This window comes from Oncorhynchus clarkii, chromosome 18, assembly GCF_045791955.1.
Source record: "Oncorhynchus clarkii lewisi isolate Uvic-CL-2024 chromosome 18, UVic_Ocla_1.0, whole genome shotgun sequence".
NCBI classification, from domain to species: Eukaryota; Metazoa; Chordata; class Actinopteri; order Salmoniformes; family Salmonidae; genus Oncorhynchus; species Oncorhynchus clarkii.
In genome coordinates, this window is record NC_092164.1 from 34,750,719 (window position 1) to 34,769,214 (window position 18,496).

At 42.3% G+C, this 18,496-nt stretch overlaps 1 protein-coding gene across 1 annotated transcript in view; it reads left to right on the forward strand.

Moving 5' to 3' along the window:
* LOC139372588 (choline transporter-like protein 4) overlaps positions 1-18,050 on the forward strand; it is a 38,996-nt gene extending 20,946 nt beyond the window's left edge. The window contains exons 7-22 of the mRNA XM_071112331.1: positions 3,866-3,926; positions 5,585-5,705; positions 11,874-11,957; positions 12,721-12,833; positions 14,069-14,191; positions 14,333-14,432; positions 14,585-14,677; positions 14,819-14,921; positions 15,114-15,376; positions 16,247-16,341; positions 16,444-16,547; positions 16,646-16,719; positions 16,880-16,950; positions 17,106-17,200; positions 17,285-17,369; positions 17,510-18,050. Of these exons, the coding sequence (XP_070968432.1) occupies positions 3,866-3,926; positions 5,585-5,705; positions 11,874-11,957; positions 12,721-12,833; positions 14,069-14,191; positions 14,333-14,432; positions 14,585-14,677; positions 14,819-14,921; positions 15,114-15,376; positions 16,247-16,341; positions 16,444-16,547; positions 16,646-16,719; positions 16,880-16,950; positions 17,106-17,200; positions 17,285-17,369; positions 17,510-17,628 (1,704 nt within the window). The 3' untranslated portion in view covers positions 17,629-18,050. The remainder of the gene's footprint in view (positions 1-3,865; positions 3,927-5,584; positions 5,706-11,873; positions 11,958-12,720; positions 12,834-14,068; positions 14,192-14,332; positions 14,433-14,584; positions 14,678-14,818; positions 14,922-15,113; positions 15,377-16,246; positions 16,342-16,443; positions 16,548-16,645; positions 16,720-16,879; positions 16,951-17,105; positions 17,201-17,284; positions 17,370-17,509) is intronic.
* The last annotated feature ends 446 nt before the right edge of the window (positions 18,051-18,496 follow it).

Sequence of the window (18,496 nt, forward strand, 5' to 3'; positions counted from 1 at the left end):
TAATTACACTGCTGGGTGATTATAAAAAGTCAGTCAATTGATTAATAATACTCTTAGCAAAAAAATAACTATTTAAAATATGTAGAATCTATGAGAATAGAAAGATTCAGAACTTTTGTGAAACATTTATTTTATTTTTTAGGCAAGTCAGTTAAGAACCAATTCTTATTTTCAATGACGGCCTAGGAACAGGGGCAGAACGACAGATTTGTACCTTGTCAGCTCGGGGATTTGAACTTGCAACCTTCCGGTTAATAGTCCAATGCTCTAACCACTAGGCTACCCTGCCGCCCCAAAACATCACAGCACAGTTGAAAAATATTTCAAATATAAATCAGGGTTAGGGGAAAATCAAATATATTTAACATCTGAAATTCTTCAAAGTAGCCACCCTTTGCCTTGATGACAGCTTTGCACACTCTTGGCATTCTCTCAACCAGCCTCATGGAATGCATTTAAATTAACAGGTTGTTAATTTGTGGAATTTCTTTCCTTCTTAATGCGTTTGAGCCAATCAGTTGTGTTGTGACAAGGTAGGGGTGGTATACAGAAGATAGCCCTATTTGGTAGAAGACCAAGTCCATATTATGGTAAGAACAGCTCAAATGAGCGAAGAGAAACAACAGTCCATCATTGACTGACATTCATGTCTTAAAGTAATCTGTAAAATTTCAAGAACTTTGAATGTTTCTTCAAGTGCAGTCACAAAAACCATCAAGCAATATGATGAAACTGGCTCTCATGAGCACCGCCACTGGAAAGGAAGACCCAGAGTTACTTCTGCTGCAGAGGATAAGTTCATTAGAGTTACCAGCCTCAGAAATTGCAGCCCAAATAAATGCTTCAGAGTTCAAGTAACAGACACATCTTAACATCAACTGTTCAGAGGAGACTGTGTGAGGCCTTCATGGTTGAATTGCTGCAAAGAAACCACTACTAAATAACACCAATAAGAGGAAGAGACTTGCTTGGACATGAAACATGAGCAATGGACATTAGACTGGAAATCCGTCCTTTGGTCTGATGAGTCCAAATTTGAGAATTTTGGTTACACCTGCGTCTCACAAAGACAGCGGAGTAGGTGACCGGATGATCTCCGCATGTGTGGTTCCCACCATCAAGCATGGAGGAGGAGGTGTGGGGGTGCTTTGCTGGTGACAGTCAGTGATTTATTTAGAATTCGAGGCGCACTAAACCAGCATGGCTACCACAGCATTTTGCAGTAATATGCCATCCCATCTGGTTTGCGCTTAGTCCCACTATCATTTATTTTTCAACAGGACAATGACCCAAAACACACCTAAAAGACTGGGTAAGGGCTATTTGCCCAAGAAGGAGAGTGATGGTGCTGCATCAGATGGCCTGGCCTCCACAATCACCCGACCTCAACCCAATTGAGTTGGATCGCAGAGTGAGGGAAAAGCAGCCAACAAGTGCTCAGCATATGTGGGAACTCCTTCAAGACTGTTGGAAAAGCATTCCTCATGAAGCTGGTTGAGTGAATGCAGTGCTGAGAATGCAATGCTGAGAGTGTGCAATGCTGTCATCAAGGCAAAGGGTGGCTACTTTGAACAATATAAATTATAAAATATATTTAAATTGTTTAACACTTTTTTGGTTACTACATGTTTCCATATGTGGTTTCATTGTTTTGTATACTATTATTCTACAATGTCAAAAATAGTAAAAAATAAAAACCTTGATTGAGTAGGTGTCGACTTTTGACTTGTACTGTGTGTGTGTGTGTGTGTGTGTGTGTGTGTGTGTGTGTGTTATATTTTTTATTTATTATATGTTTTATTTATTTTATATATACATACATACATACATACATACATACATACATACAGTGCCTTGCGAAAGTATTCGGCCCCCTTGAACTTTGCGACCTTTTGCCACATTTCAGGCATCAAACATAAAGATATAAAACTGTATTTTTTTGTGGAGAATCAACAACAAGTGGGACACAATCATGAAGTGGAACGACATTTATTGGATATTTCAAACTTTTTTAACAAATCAAAAACAGAAAAATTGGGCGTGCAAAATTATTCAGCCCCTTTACTTTCAGTGCAGCAAACTCTCTCCAGAAGTTCAGTGAGGATCTCTGAATGATCCAATGTTGACCTAAATGACTAATGATGATAAATACAATCCACCTGTGTGTAATCACATCACATCAAGTCTCCGTATAAATGCACCTGCACTGTGATAGTCTCAGAGGTCCGTTAAAAGCGCAGAGAGCATCATGAAGAACAAGGAACACACCAGGCAGGTCCGAGATACTGTTGTGAAGAAGTTTAAAGCCGGATTTGGATACAAAAAGATTTCCCAAGCTTTAAACATCCCAAGGAGCACTGTGCAAGCGATAATATTGAAATGGAAGGAGTATCAGACCACTGCAAATCTACCAAGACCTGGCCGTCCCTCTAAACTTTCAGCTCATACAAGGAGAAGACTGATCAGAGATGCAGCCAAGAGGCCCATGATCACTCTGGATGAACTGCAGAGATCTACAGCTGAGGTGGGAGACTCTGTCCATAGGACAACAATCAGTCGTATATTGCACAAATCTGGCCTTTATGGAAGAGTGGCAAGAAGAAAGCCATTTCTTAAAGATATCCATAAAAAGTGTCGTTTAAAGTTTGCCACAAGCCACCTGGGAGACACACCAAACATGTGGAAGCAGGTACTCTGGTCAGATGAAACCAAAAATGAACTTTTTGGCAACAATGCAAAACGTTATGTTTGGCGTAAAAGCAACACAGCTGAACACACCATCCCCACTGTCAAACATGGTGGTCGCAGCATCATGGTTTGGGCCTGCTTTTCTTCAGCAGGGACAGGGAAGATGGTTAAAATTGATGGGAAAATGGATAGAGCCAAATACAGGACCATTCTGGAAGAAAACCTGATGGAGTCTGCAAAAGACCTGAGACTGGGACGGAGATTTGTCTTCCAACAAGACAATGATCCAAAACATAAAGCAAAATCTAAAATGGAATGGTTCAAAAATAAACATTTCCAGGTGTTAGAATGGCCAAGTCAAAGTCCAGACCTGAATCCAATCGAGAATCTGTGGAAAGAACTGAAAACTGCTGTTCACAAATGCTCTCCATCCAACCTCCCTGAGCTCGAGCTGTTTTGCAAGGAGGAATGGGAAAAAATGTCAGTCTCTCGATGTGCAAAACTGATAGAGACATACCCCAAGCGACTTACAGCTGTAATCGCAGCAAAAGGTGGCGCTACAAAGTATTAACTTAAGGGGGCTGAATAATTTTGCACGCCCAATTTTTCAGTTTTTGATTTGTTAAAAAAGTTTGAAATATCCAATAAATGTCATTCCACTTCATGATTGTGTCCCACTTGTTGTTGATTCTTCACAAAAAAATAGTTTTATATCTTTATGTTTGAAGCCTGAAATATGGCAAAAGGTTGCAAAGTTCAAGGGGGCCGAATACTTTCGCAAGGCACTGTACATACATACATACATACATACATACATACATACATACATACATACATACATACATACGCATATGTGTATATATCGGAGTTTGGAAATTATGCGGACAATTACATTGATGGAAACAATCTATCTGCAATATTAAAGCTGATCTGCCTAATTAATTTGCTTTAATAAACACATTTTAAAAAGTTCCGTCCTATAACTATAACCTATAACTACGAAGGTTTGTAAATTATTTTTTTTTTCAAATAGACATTCATTGATCATTTTTTTCAGTGACTCCTCAAAGCCTTTGGACTGTCTTTTGGAAATCGATTTAACTGGAGGGTTTTCCTAGTTGTTTTTTTACTCTGAATAGCCAAAATTAGTAGTTTAACCTTTTTTTCTTTTCCACAGAAAGTTAAGGAAATTGTGGATCAAGAGCTGTGTCCGTTCTTCTACACTCCTACTATCTCTGGTGAGTGACCCTTGCTTTTTCATATTCACTTTCATAATTACATACAGTGCATTCGGAAAGTTTTCAGTCCCATTGACTTTTTCCACATTTTGTTATGTTACAGCCTTATTCTAAAATGGATTAAGTAAAATAAACATCCTCATCAATCTACACACAATAACCCATGGTGACAAAGCAAAAACAGGGTTTTAGAAATGTTTGCAAATGTATAAAAAATATAAAACGGATACCTTATTGACGTAAGTATTCATACCCATTGCTATGACACTTGAAATTGAGCTCAGGTGCATCCTGTTCCCAATGATCATCCTTGATGTTTCTACAACTTGATTAGAGTACACATGTGGTAAATTCAATTGATAGGACATGATTTGGAAAGGCACACACCTGTCTATATAAGGTCCCACAGTTGACTGTGCATGTCAGAGCATATGTCAAGCCATAAGGAATTGTCCGTAGAGCTCCGAGACAGGATTGTGTCAAGGCAAAGATCTGGGGAAGGGTACCAAAACATTTCTGAAGCATTGTAGGTCCTCAAGGACACAGTGGCCTCCATCATTCTTAAATGGAAGAAGTTTGAAACCAGCAATACTCTTCCTAGAGCTTGCTGCCCAGCCAAACTGAGCAGTTGGGGGAGGAGGGCCTTGGTAGTCACTCTGAAAGAGCTCCAGAGTTCCTCTGTGGAGATGGTTGTCCTTCTGGAAGGTTCTCCCATCTCTGCAGCCCTCCACCAATAAGGCCTTTATGGTAGAGTGTCCAGATGGAATCCACTAATCCGTAAAAGGCACATGACACCCCGCTTGGAATTTGACAAAGCCACCTAAAGGAAACAAGATTCTCTGGTCTGACGAAACCAAGATTGAACTCTTTGGCCTGAATGCCAAGCATCACATGTGGAGGAAACCTGGAACCATCCCTACGGTAAAGCATGGTGGGGGCAGCATCATGCTGTGGGGATGGTTTTCAGCGTCAGGGACTGGGAGACTAGTCAGGATCGAGGGAAAGATGAACGGAGCAAAGTACAGAGAGATCCTTGATGAAAACCTGCTCCAGAGTGCTCAGGCCTAAGCCTGTGGCGAAGGTTCACCTTCCAACAGGACAACAACCCTAAGCGCACACCCAAGACAACGCAGGAGTGGCATCGGGACAAGTCTCTGAATGTCCTTGAGTGGCCAGCTAGAGCCCGGACTTAAACCCTGATCACATCTCTGGAGTAGAGGTTGACCGATTAATCGGAATGGCCGATTTAATTAGGGCCGATTTCAAGTTTTCATAACACTCGGAAATCGGTATGTTTGGGCGCCGATTTGCTGATTTATCATCACACCCAAGAAGACTCGAGGCTGTAATCACTGCCAAAGGCGCTTTAACAAAGTACTGAGTAAAGCGTTTGAATACTTATGTAAATGTGATATTTCAGTTTTAGATTATTTTATGAATTTGCTAACATTTCTAAAAACCTGTTTTGTTTTTTCATTATGGGGTATTGTGTGTAGATTGAGGGGGGGGGGGGACTATTTAATCCATTTTAGAATAAGGCTGTAACAGAATGTGGAAAAAGTCAACGTGTCTGAATATTTTCCGAATGCACTGTATCGAAGTCGTTAAATATAAACATTTCAAATTAATTAATGTTTTATTTTTATATGTTCCATTAGTGCTGGGAAGATGCCTACCTGATGTTACCGCTCTGAAAAATATTCCTAATGATTTTGCCAATACGTGGGGCTTGCCATCAAGCATCAATGATACAGTCAATGGCATCAGGAACGCAAAAGGGTAGGCGGTGTTTGTGTGTGAAAAGTTTATATACACCTACTCCATTCAAGTTTGTTTTTTGTTTTTTAAACATCACAGCACAGTCGAAAAATATATGGCAAATATAAATCAGGGTTAGGGGAAAAATATTAAAGGGCAATATATTTTTTTTATATTTACAGTACCAGTCAAGTTTGGACACAGCTGGTTTTATCAATGGTTTTATTTGTATTATTTTCTACATTGTAGAATAATAGTAAAGACATCAAAACTATGAAATAACACATATAGAATCATGTAGTAACCAAAAAGGTGTTAAACAAATCAAATATATTTAACATTTGAGATTCTTCAAAGTAGCCACCCTTTGCCTTGATGACAGCATTGCACACTCTTGGCATTATCTCAACCAGCTTCATGAGGAATGCTTTTCCAACAGTCTTGAACGAGATCCCACATGCTGAGCACTTGTTGGCTGCTTTCCCTTCACTCTGCGGTCCAACTCATCCCAAGTCATCTCAGTTGGGTTGAGGTCGGGTGATTGTGAAGGCCAGGTCATCTGATGCAGCACTCATCACTTTCCTTGGTCAAATAGTCCTTACACAGCTTGGTGGCATGTTGGGTTATTGTCCTGTTGAAAAACAAATGCTAGTCCCACGAAGTGCAAACCAGATGGGATGGTGTATTGCTGCAGAATGCTGTGGTAGCCATGCTGGTTAAGTGTGCCTTCAATTCTAAGTGAATCAGACAGTGTCACCAGCAAAGCACCATCACACCACCTCCTCCATGCTTCACGGTGGGAACCACACATTCGGAAATCATCCGGTCACCTACTCTGTGTCTCACAAAGATTCGGCAGTTGGAACCAAACATCTCCAATTTGGACTCCAGACTAAGGACAGATTTCCACCAGTCTAGTGTCCATTGCTCGTGTTTCTTGTCCCAAGTAAGTCTCTTCTTCTTATTGGTGTCCTTTAGTAGTGATTTCTTTGCAGCAATTCAACTATGAAGGCCTCACACAGTCTTTGAACAGTTGATGTTGAGATGTGTCTGTTACTTGAACTCTGTGAATAATTTATTTGGGCTGCAATCTGAGGTGCAGTTTACTCAAATGCACTTATCCTCTGCAGCAGAGGTAACTCTGGGTCTTCCTTTCCAGTGGCGGTCCTCGTGAGAGCCAGTTTCATCATAGCGCTTGATGGTTTTTCAATCTTAAATCAAAGTTTATTTGTCACGTGCGCCGAATACAACAGGTGTAGGTAGACCTTACAGTGAAATTCTTACTTACAGGCTCTAACCAATAGTGCGGAGGGGAAAAAAAGTGTGTAGGTAAGTAAAGAAATAAAACAACAGTAAAAATGAATTTGAAAATAAGAGTAGCAAGGCTATATACAGATACCGGTTAGTCAGGCTTATTGAGGTAGTATGTACATTTGGGTATGGTTAAAGTGACTATGCATATATGATGAACAGAGAGTAGCAGTAAGGTAAAAAAGAAGGGTTGGCGGGTGGTGGGACACAATGCAGATAGCCCAGTTAGCCAATGTGCGGGAGCACTACTGGTTGGTCGGGCCAATTGAGGTAGTATGTACATGAATGTGTAGTTAAAGTGACTATGCATATACGATAAACAGAGTGGCAGCAGCGTAAGAGAGGGGTTGGGGGGGGCACACAATGCAAATAGTCCGGGTAACCATTTGGTTACCTGTTCAGGAGTCTTATGGCTTGGGGGTAAAAACTGTTGAGAAGCCTTTTTGTCCTAGACTTGGCACTCCAGTACTGCTTGCCATGCGGTAGTAGAGAGAACAGTCTATTGCTGGGGTCTATGACAATTTTCAGGGCCTTCCTCTGACACCGCCTGGTGTGGAGGTCCTGGATGGCAGGCAGCTTAGCCCCAGTGATGTACTGGGCCGTACACACTGCCCTCTGAAGTGCCTTGCGGTCGGAGGCCGAGCAATTGCCGTACCAGGCAGTGATGACAAATCTTTTTAGTTTCCTGAGGGGGAATAGGCTTTGTCGTGCCCTCTTCACGTCTGTCTTGGTGTGTTTGGAGCATTCTAGTTTGTTGATGTGGACACCAAGTAATTTGAAGCTCTCAACCTGTTCCACTACAGCCCAGTCGATGAGAATGGGGACGTGCTCGGTGCTCCTTTTCCTGTAGTCCGCAATCATCTCCTTAGTCTTGGTTACGTTGAGGGATAGGTTGTTATTCTGGCACCACCCGGCCAGGTCTCTGATCTCCTCCCTACAGGCTGTCTTATCGTTGATCAGGCCTACCACTGTTGTCGTCAGCAAACTTAATGATGGTGTTGGAGTCATGCCTGAACATGCAGTCGTGGGTGAACAGGGAGTACAGGAGGGGACTGAGCACGCACCCCTGGGGAGCTTCAGTGTTGAGGATCAGCATGGCAGATGTGTTGCTACCTACCCTCACCACCTGGGGGCGGCCCGTCAGGAAGTCCAGGATCCAGTTGCAGATGGAGGTGTTTAGTCCCAGGTTCCTTAGCTTAGTGATGAGCTTTGAGGGTACTATGGTTTTGAACGCTGAGCTGTAGTCAATGAATAACATTCTCACATAGGTGTTCCTTTTGTTTAGGTGCGAAAGGACCGTGTGGAGTGCAATAGAGATCTGTTTGGGCGGTATGCAAATTGGAGTGTGTCTAGGGTTTCTGGGATAATGGTGTTGATGTGAGCCATTACCAGCCTTTCAAAGCACTTCATGACTACGGACGTGAGTGCCACGGGTCTGTAGTCATTTAGGCAGGTTGCCTTAGTGTTCTTGGGCACAGGGACTATGGTGGTCTGCTTGAAGCATGTTGGTATTACAGACTCAATCAGGGACATGTTGAAATGTCAGTGAAGACACCTGCCAGTTGGTCAGCACATGCCCGGAGCACACGTTCTGGTAATCCATCTGGCTCCGTAGCCTTGTGAATGCTGACCTGTTTAAAGGTCTTACTCACGTCGGCTACGGAGAGCGTGATCACAGTCGTCCAGAACAGCTGATGCTCTCATGCATGCCTCAGTGTTGCTTGCCTCGAAGCGAGCATGGAAGTGATTTAGCTCGTTCAGTAGGCTCATGTCACTGGGCAGCTCGCGGCTGTTCTTCCCTTCGTAGTTTGTAAGCCCTGCCACATCCGACGAGCGTCGGAGCCGGTGTAGTATGACTCAATCTTAGACCTGTATTGACGCTTTGCCTGTTTGATGGTTCGTCGCAGGGCGTAGCAGGATTTCTTGTAAGCTTCCGGGTTAGAGTCCCGCACCTTGAAAGCGGCAGCTCTACCCTTTAGCTCAGGAGGAATGTTGCCTGTAATCAATGGCTTCTGGTTGGGGTATGTACATACAGTCACTGTGGGGACGATGTCCTTGATGCACTTATTGATAAAGCCAGTGACTGATGTGGTGTATTCCTCTATGTCATCGGAAGAATCACGGAACATGTTCCAGTCTGTGATAGCAAAACAGTCCTGTAGTTTAGCATCTGCTTCATCTGACCAATTTTTTTATAGACCACTGGTGCTTCCTGCTTTAATTTAGGCTTGTAAGCAGGAATCAGGAGGATAGAGTTGTGGTCGGATTTACCAAATGGAGGGCGACGGAGAGCTCCGTACGCATCTCTGTGTGTGGAGTACAGGTGATCTATAATTTTTTTTCCCTCTGGTTGCACATTTAACATGTTGATAGAGATTTGGTAGAACTGATTTAAGTTTCCCTGAATTCGTCTCTGGCTACTAGGCCTTAAGGAGCGCCGCCTCTGGGTGAGTGGTTTCCTGTTTGCTTATTTCCATATCCATCTGGCTGAGTGTGGTCTTAGTGCCGGCATCTGTCTGTGGTGGTAAATAAACAGCCACGAAAAGTATAGCTGAGAATTCTCTAGGCAAGTAGTGTGGCCTGCAATTTATCATAATATACTCTACTTCAGGCGAGCAAAATCTAGAGACTTAGATTTTGTGGACCAGCTGTTGTGACTGCACTTGAAGAAACGTTCAAAGTTCTTGAAATTTTCCAGATTGACTGATCTTCATGTCTTAAGGTAACGGTGGACTGTCATTTCTCTTTGCTTATTTGAGCTGTTCTTGCCATAATTTGGACTTGGTCTTCTACCAAATAGGGCTATCTTCTGTATACCACCCCTACCTTGTCACAACACAACTGATTGCCTCAAATGCATTAATGCATTAAGAAGGAAAGAAATTCCACAAATTAACAAGGCACACCTGTTAATTGAAATGCATTCCAGGTGACTACCTCATGAGGCTGGTTGAGAGAATGCAAAGCTGTCAAGGCAAAGGGTGGCTACTTTGAAGAATCTCAAATGTTAAATATATTTGGATTTAACACTTTTTTTTTGGTTACTACTTGATACAATGTAGTATTTCATAGTTTTGATGTCTGTTGTATTATTCTACAATGTAGAAAATAGTCTAAATAAAGAAAAACCCTTGAGAAGGTGTGTTCAAACTTTTGACTGGTACTGTATATACAGTGCCTTCAGAAAGTCTTCAGACCATTTTACTTTTTCCACATATTATGTTACAGCCGTAATCGAAAATGGATTAAAAAACAACATTCTCAGCAACCTACACACAAAACCCCATAATGGCAAAGCGAAAAGTTTGTTATAATGTTTTCCAAATTTATAAAAAAATACAGAACAGATACCTTATTTACTGCACTTAAAGAAACTTAGCTCAGGTGCATCCTATTTCCATTGATCATGTTTCTATAACTTGATTGGAGTCCACCTGTGGTAAATTAAATTTATTGAACATGATTTGGAAAGGCGCACACAACTGTCAATATAAGGTTCCACAGTTGACTGTGCATGTCAGAGCAAAAACCAAGCCATGAGGTTGAAGGAATTTTCTGTAGAACTCCGAGACAGGATTGTGTCGAGGCAAAGATCTGGGGATGGGTACTAAAAAATGTCTGCAGCATTGAAGGTCCTCAATAACACAGTTGCCTCGATCATTCTTAAGTATGAGAAGTTAGGAACCACCAAGACTCTTCCTGAAGCTGGCCGCCCTGGCAAACTGAGCAATCGGGGGAGAAGGGCCTTGGTCAGGGAGGTGACCAAGAGCCCGATGGTCACTCTGAAAGAGCTCCAGAGTTCCTCTGTGGAGATGGGAGAACCTTCCAGAATTACAACCATCTCTGCAGCACTCTACCAATCAGGCCTTTATGGTAGAGTGGCCAGACGGAATCCACTCCTCAGTAAAAGGCACATGACTGCCCGCTTGGAGTTTTCCAAAAGGCACCTAAAGACTCTCAGACCATGAGAAACAAGATTCTCTTGTCTGATGTAACCAAGATTGAACTTTATAGCCTGAATGCCAAGCGTCACATCTAGAGGAAACCTGGCACCATCCCTACGGTGAAGCATGGTGGTGGCAACATCATGCTGTGGGGATGTTTTTCAGTGGCAGGGAGACTAGTCAGGATCGAGGTAAAGATGAACGGAGCAAAGTACAGAGATATCCTTGATGAAAACCTGCTCCAGAGCGCTCACGACCTCAGACTGGGGCAAAGGTTCAGCTTCCAACATAACAACAACCCAAAGCACACAGCCAAGACAATGCAGGAGTGGCTTCGGGACAAGTACTCAACAAAGTACTGAGTAAAGGGTCTGAATACTTATGTAAATGTGATATTTCAGTTTTGTAGATATAAATGAGTAAAAAATTCAAAAAACCTGTTTGTGCTTTGTAATTACGGGTATGTCCAGACCTGAGTGGTCATTTTAAATGTAATAAACTAGGAATAAGACAACTAGATAACTAGGCTTAGACTTTTATGTTCATCCTTTGACACATAAACAGGTGTAATAGTTAGTTCCTTGGGTTGTTTGTGTATAAAATACTGTCAGTGGGCTGTTGTACAACCTCCCAAATTATCCCTCAACGTGCTGTAGTAATCAATACACTTACTGCTACTGAATACCAGGAGTCAAAGAAAGCTTATAATGTTACCCTCTCTTTCCATAGAGCTCTGTAAATGCCACCAATTCAGGAATGTACTATTACAAAACAAGCTTCACATTTCTTTCTTTGTTTCTTTTTATCTCCTTCTCTATTTCTAAATCGTCTCTGCTTTTATCTTAATTTATCCTGTAGTACTCTGCTGTTTTGTTTCAAAGACATTGTCAGTAATTACTAGCATTAACATGTCTTTTCCCTGTGTGTCTTGTAGTGACATAGTAAACGGCTTCAATGCCAAGGAGATTGGAGTGAGAATCTTTGAGGACTTTGCGTCGTCATGGCAGTGGATCATAGCGTGAGTTCATTTTCACCTCTCATCAGACCACCCCCTACTGCCAGTTACTTGTCAATGCACAATTTCCAGTGTGCTGTGGTATTAGATCAGGAGAAACCAGAGAAGTTTGCATGGTCGCTCTATCTTTCATGTTACACTTAATTTATTTAACTTATTAAATATGAGAGAGCTTCTTTCTGCAGCAAACATTGATAAGAAATGAAATGCTTATTAGGGCTGGGACGATACCAGTATTACTGCAAGGAAACAAAACACGAAGCGGATTTCACTTTAGGAAACTGCCCTATTGTTGGAAACAAACATCATGTTGTCATCTAGTCACATTTGATATATTTTTCAAGCTACAGCAAACAATATTTTACATACAGACGGTTTTTAAAGGACCGACGAGCTTGGTCTGCTTCGTGTTTTCATTTTTGCCAAGAAAAAAACATTGCGATACTGGTATCGTCACAGCCCTAATGCTTAAGTGCTTATAAAACGGGACAAACCTGTAGGTGTCAAAGTATGTGTTTCACCTGTATCAGACCCATATCTTTATATACATGGCTTTGACATGTATATCCGGTGGCTTGATACATATTTACAAGTCAATTATGTAATAATCCTTAATCTGTGACATCGGCCTTATATTTTAATAATGACCAGAAATGTCTCTTCTTTCAAATTTTTGTTCTCCTCCACCTCCTTTTAACTTTTCTCTCTCCGCTCTTCCAATCCACTCTCTTACCCTGCTGGGTTCCTCTCTCCTCTCCTCCGTCAGTGCACTGGTCATAGCCATGGTGGTCAGTTTTCTGTTCCTCCTTCTGTTGCGGTTTATTGCCCCTGTTATGGTCTGGGTCCTTATATTTGGAGTGTTGGCAGTAGGTGCCTATGGTAAGTCCATTGATAATAACAGGTGTGGTAATAATGTGTCTACTAGCATGTATGCCGTGTACTCTCTCTAGTAGGTCTAAACACACATGACCAAAAGTATGTGGACACCTGCTCTTTGAAAATCTCATTCCAAAATCATGGGCATTAATGTGGAGTTGGTCCCCCCCCCTTTGCTGCCAAAACAGCCTCCCCTCTTCTGGGAAGGCTTTCCACTAGAAGTTGGAACATTAATGCAGGGACTTACTTCCATTCAGCCACAACAGCATTAGTGAGGTCGGGCACTTAGGCCTGGCTCGCAGTCGGCGTTCCGATTCATCCCAAAGGTGTTCGTTAGGGTTGAGGTCATGGCTCTGTACAGGCCAGTCAAGTTCTTCCACACCGATCTCGACAAACCATTTCTGTATGGACCTTGCTTTGTGCACGGGGGCATTGTCATGCTGAAATAGGAAAAGACGTTCCCCAAACTGTTGCCACAAAGTTGGAAGAACAGAATTGACTAGAATGTCATTGAATGCTCTAGCGTTAAGATTTCCCTTCCCTGGAACTAAGGGGCCTAGCCGGAACAATGAATAACAGACCCAGACTATTATTCCTCCTCCACTAAACTTTACAGTTGGCACTATGTATTGGGGCAGGTAGCGTTCTCCAGGCATCTGCCAAACCCAGATTCGTCCGTTGGGCTGCCAGATGGTATAGTGTGATCTATCACTCCAGAGTCCAATGGCGGCGAGCTTTACACCACTCCAGCCTACGCTTGGCATTGCACATGGTGATCTTAGGCTTGTGTGCGGCTGCTCGGCTGTGGAAACCCATTTCATAAATCTCCCGACAAACAGTTCTTGTGCTGATGTTGCTTCCAGAGGCAGTTTGGAACTCGGTAGTGAGTGTTACAACCGAGGACAGACGATTTTTGCGTGCTATGCACTTCAGCACGCGGCGGTCTCGTTCTGTGAGCTTGTGTGGACTACCACTTCGCGGCTGAGCCGTTGTTGGTCCTTGAAAGGCCATTCTATTGCCAATGTTTGTCTATGGAGACTGCATGGCTGTGTGCTCAATTTTATACACCTGTCAGCAATGAATGGGGCTGAAAAACTGAATCCACTAATTTGAAGCTGTGTCATCATACTTTTTGTATATATAGTGTATGTAGTTCACATTGGTTTAAGAACATGGACTTTTCAGGGTGGTTAAAGCATTTTTTTTTTCTCCCTCGCACTCTGCCTGACTATCTGTAGGCATATATCACTGCTGGTGGGAGTACGACAACTACAGAAAGTCTGCTGTCTCCATCACTGACATAGGCTTCACCACCGACTTCAAGGTCTACCTTCAGGTCAAGGAGACCTGGCTGGCCTTCTGTGAGTCTGATATTACACATGCTCATTTTATGTCTCTGTTTTCTTCTGTACACAGACTGACAGACATTCTTTTCTGATGACAACTTTGTACCATTGTTGACCTATCTACTTCCACCCTACATCTTTCTCTTTATCGCTCAGTGATAATCCTGTCTGTGGTAGAGTGCATTCTTCTCCTGACCTTGATCTTTCTGCGGACCAGAATCCTCATCGCCATCGCTCTCATCCAGGAGTCCAGCAAGTGAGTCATGTTAGATATATGAGCCAGGATTACACATACTGGCCCATACTTACACACACACAACCATGTATTGTGACAAATATTCTACCAATATTGCGATACAACCTAACTTTTCAGCACACGTCCTGTAACTATGTCGCTCTCTTTCACAGGGCTGTCAGTCACATGATGTCTACGCTGTTCTACCCTCTCATCACCTTTGTTCTCCTGGTGGTGTGTGTGGCCTATTGGGGCATCACTGCTCTGTATCCTCTCACAGTCATTTAAATATTTGTGGGTATTTACACTGCCTATTATAGTTTTATGACAAAAGGTCTGTTTTGTATCTGTTTTCCACATCTACAAACTCCACAGTATAGTTAACCCACTTGACAGAGGTTGTTTAGGTATCTGGCCACTTCAGGTATTCCAGTGTACAAAGTGGTGGCTCTCAACTCTACTCAGGATAACTGTGGTCAAATCAGTGGCAATGAGACCTGTGACCCACAGGTAAGTGTCCCTGATTAACTTTGACCCCATAGAGATACATGCAGAAAGCCCAACTCAGAAATACACAGAAAATGTGTCTACTTAGTTCAGCCGTCTACTTAAAAGGGGAAAAAAACAGTTTGACCCCTTTCCATCTCTCCATTCATATCTCATCCCTTCCTTTTTCATCTCTCCCCCTTATCTTTCCCTCAGACATTCTACAACTCTACAGACTACTCGTGGTGCCGATCGGCACGCTGCATCTTCATCAAGTACAACAACGAGGGCCTGCTGCAGAGAAACCTGTTCAACCTGCAGATCTACAACGTGGTGGCCTTCCTGTGGTGCGTCAACTTTGTCATCGCCATGGGCCAGTGCAGCCTGGCCGGGGCCTTCGCCTCCTACTACTGGGCCTTAAACAAGCCCTCGGACATCCCCACCTTCCCGCTGTCCCAGGCCTTCATCCGCACAATACGGTAAGGGAGTAGACAAACGCTTCAACAGTAGGGGTGTGGTGGTGCCTTTCCTTGCCTGGCCACTAGAGGGTCCACAGACCATATACTTGAGTGTACAAACATTAGAAACACCTTCATAATATTGAGTTGCACCCCCTTTTGACCTCAGAACAGCCTCACTTTGTCAGTGCATGGACTCTACAACCTGTCAAAGTGTTCCACAGGGATGCTGGCCCATGTTAACTCCAATGCTCCAAGTTGGCTGGATGTCCTTTTGGGTGGTGGACCATTTTTTATACACACGGGAAACTGTTGATCGTTGCAGTTCTTTTTATTTAACCTTTATTTAACTAGGCAAGTCAGTTAAGAACAAATTGTTATTTACAATGATGGCCTACTGGGGAACAATGGGTTTAACTGCCTTGTTCAGGGGCAGAACGACAGATTTTTACCTTGTCAGCTCGGGGATTCGATCCAGCAACCTTTCGGTTACTGGCCCAACGGTCTAACCACTTTTTGACACACCCAAACCGGTGTGCCTGGCACCTACTACCATACCGCGTTCAAAGGCATTTAAATATTTTGTCTTCCACATTCACACTCTGAACGGCGGACGTACACAATCCATGTTTCAAGGCTTACAAATGCTTATTTAACCTGTCTCCTCCACTTCATCTACACTGATTGAAGTGGATTTAACAAGTGACATCAATAAGGGATCATAGCTTTTACCTGGATTCACCTGGTCAGTCTGTCATGGAAAGAACAGGTGTTCCTTATATTTTGTACACTCTGTAATCTGAGCCAGAATCAAATGTTGTATTTTGTTAGCTTTCCATTCAATTAACTCAATCTCTCCCCCTATGTCTGTTTCTTTCTTGTGTCTCTTAGATACCATGTTGGCTCCCTGGCATTTGGTGCTCTGATCCTCACCCTCATCCAGATAATCCGGATCATCCTGGAGTACCTGGACCACAAGACCAGAGGTAAGGCTGGAGGCCGCATTGGACTTTCCTTAAACTGTTATTATTATCCGATGCAAACATGTAATCAATCTATTATGTATGTATGTGTCTCTTTCTCTCTAGCGGCTCAAAACCCCTGTTCTCGGTTCCTCATGTGCTGTCTAAAGTGTTGCTTCTGGTGTTTGGAGAAGTTCATAAAGTTCCTCAATCGAAACGCCTACATCATGGTCAGTCTCCACTACGTCACCATAACATCATCACTAATACCTGTTAACTCAAAGTCCCTGTCAGTCAGTCTCTAATACACACTCTTTTTTTCCCACAGATTGCCGTATATGGAAAAAACTTCTGTGTCTCCGCTAAAAACGCATTCATGCTTCTAATGAGGAACATTGTCAGGTACAGTATGTGCTCTAGTAATGGTTGGTATGCCTGTGGGAAGGTGTAGACATGTTTTTTCCCTCTTAAATAAGAAAATTTTGCATGGATTTGATTGACTGCTGTGGAACCAAAGCTGAGTGGTGGGGACGTGTTTTCCTGACTGTGCATCTCCACTCAGGGTGGTGGTGCTAGATAAAGTGACGGACCTGCTGCTGTTCTTTGGGAAGATGCTAGTGGTGGGAGGAGTAGGTAAGAGGACAACATAATTATTGTGTTATCATTGGTGGTAGTTCTGAATGAATGGGAGCTCCTTTGGTGCATTTTACAGGCCAGAAGTGTGATTGAATAACCGGTCCAAATTAATCTAATCTTTAACCAATCCTCCTCTACTCTTCTCTTCTCAGGTGTCCTGGCCTTCTTTTTCTTTTCTGGCAGAATAAGACTACCGGGCAGCAATTTCCGTACTGAAATGCTCAACTATTACTGGATGCCCATTATTGTAAGTGACAGTCATATATACAGGTAATTAAATGTGTGTTAGAGAAAGAAATTGACAGTGGTGTGTATGTCTTTGTGGTAACAGGTGGTTGTGGTGGGAGCATACCTCATTGCTCATGGATTCTTCAGTGTGTACAGCATGTGTGTGGACACACTTTTCCTCTGCTTCTGTGAGTAGAGCACCTCCAGCAACAAATATTACTGTATCAAATACTGAACACTCATGCATTACATTGTTACATATCTTGCTTCATTGCACAACACTTTTTTCCCCAACATGCCTGTTGATTTTTCTCTCCCTTTCTCACAGTGGAGGACTTGGAGCGACATGATGGAACGATGCAGAAGCCATATTACATGTCCAAGAACCTGATGAAAATCCTCAATAAAAAGAACAGGAGACCTAAAAATGGCAAAGGAAAGGATTGATGAAGTAGTGCCTTTAGACGAATTAGAACCACAGTTACTTTCAATATCCTAGAAACATCCTATAAATATGACATGTTTTTCCTTTCAGATCTTTCAGCCTTCTCTCCTTCTGTTTCCCCCCTTCTGACATGTCAGTTGACCCATAATGGATCACTTTTTTGCACTTTCAACTTGAGATAACATGTGTCCACGCTTATAAGTGTGATTAGATATTTTCTTAAATTCCAGCTACTTCTAACAATTTTAATTTACCAAAACTAGAGCTTTTTATTACTCTAACCAAAACCAAATGTTTATTATCTCCCAGTGCTTATTTGTTTAAAAAATATATACCTTTCTCAAGTGAGCAAATTATTTATTAGATACAGAAATCGCCACCATAACTGTTTTAAATACTTTTTTTTATGATCCTCAGTATTCTGTATATTGTTTAAGGTCTCTATTTTTTTTAGATGTTATGTTATATTGTAGATATTAAAAAAAAAAAAATGTTATCTAACTTTATTAAAAAAATGTTTTCCCATGCTGACATCACTCCTGTATATTGCCTTGCTCTACAGGAATATACCTCTGGTTTATTTCACACATCAGCTTGAATCAGTGGTGCATGTGACCTTCTGAAATGTTCTGAGACACTTGCAGGCTGCAGCCCCTTGTACATGGGAGCTGAAGACACAGCTCTCTTTAGCAGAACTAATAGCAAGTCAGGTATGAGGTGTCTCAACGTGAGATTCGAACACGCAACCTTTGGTTTGCTAGACGTTCACGTTATACGCCCACCCACCCTATTTTTGTTTTTGCCTTAAGTAACCTTCTGTCTTATGTAATATATCATACTAATTTAAGTGTCCCGGATGTAAGTTTACTA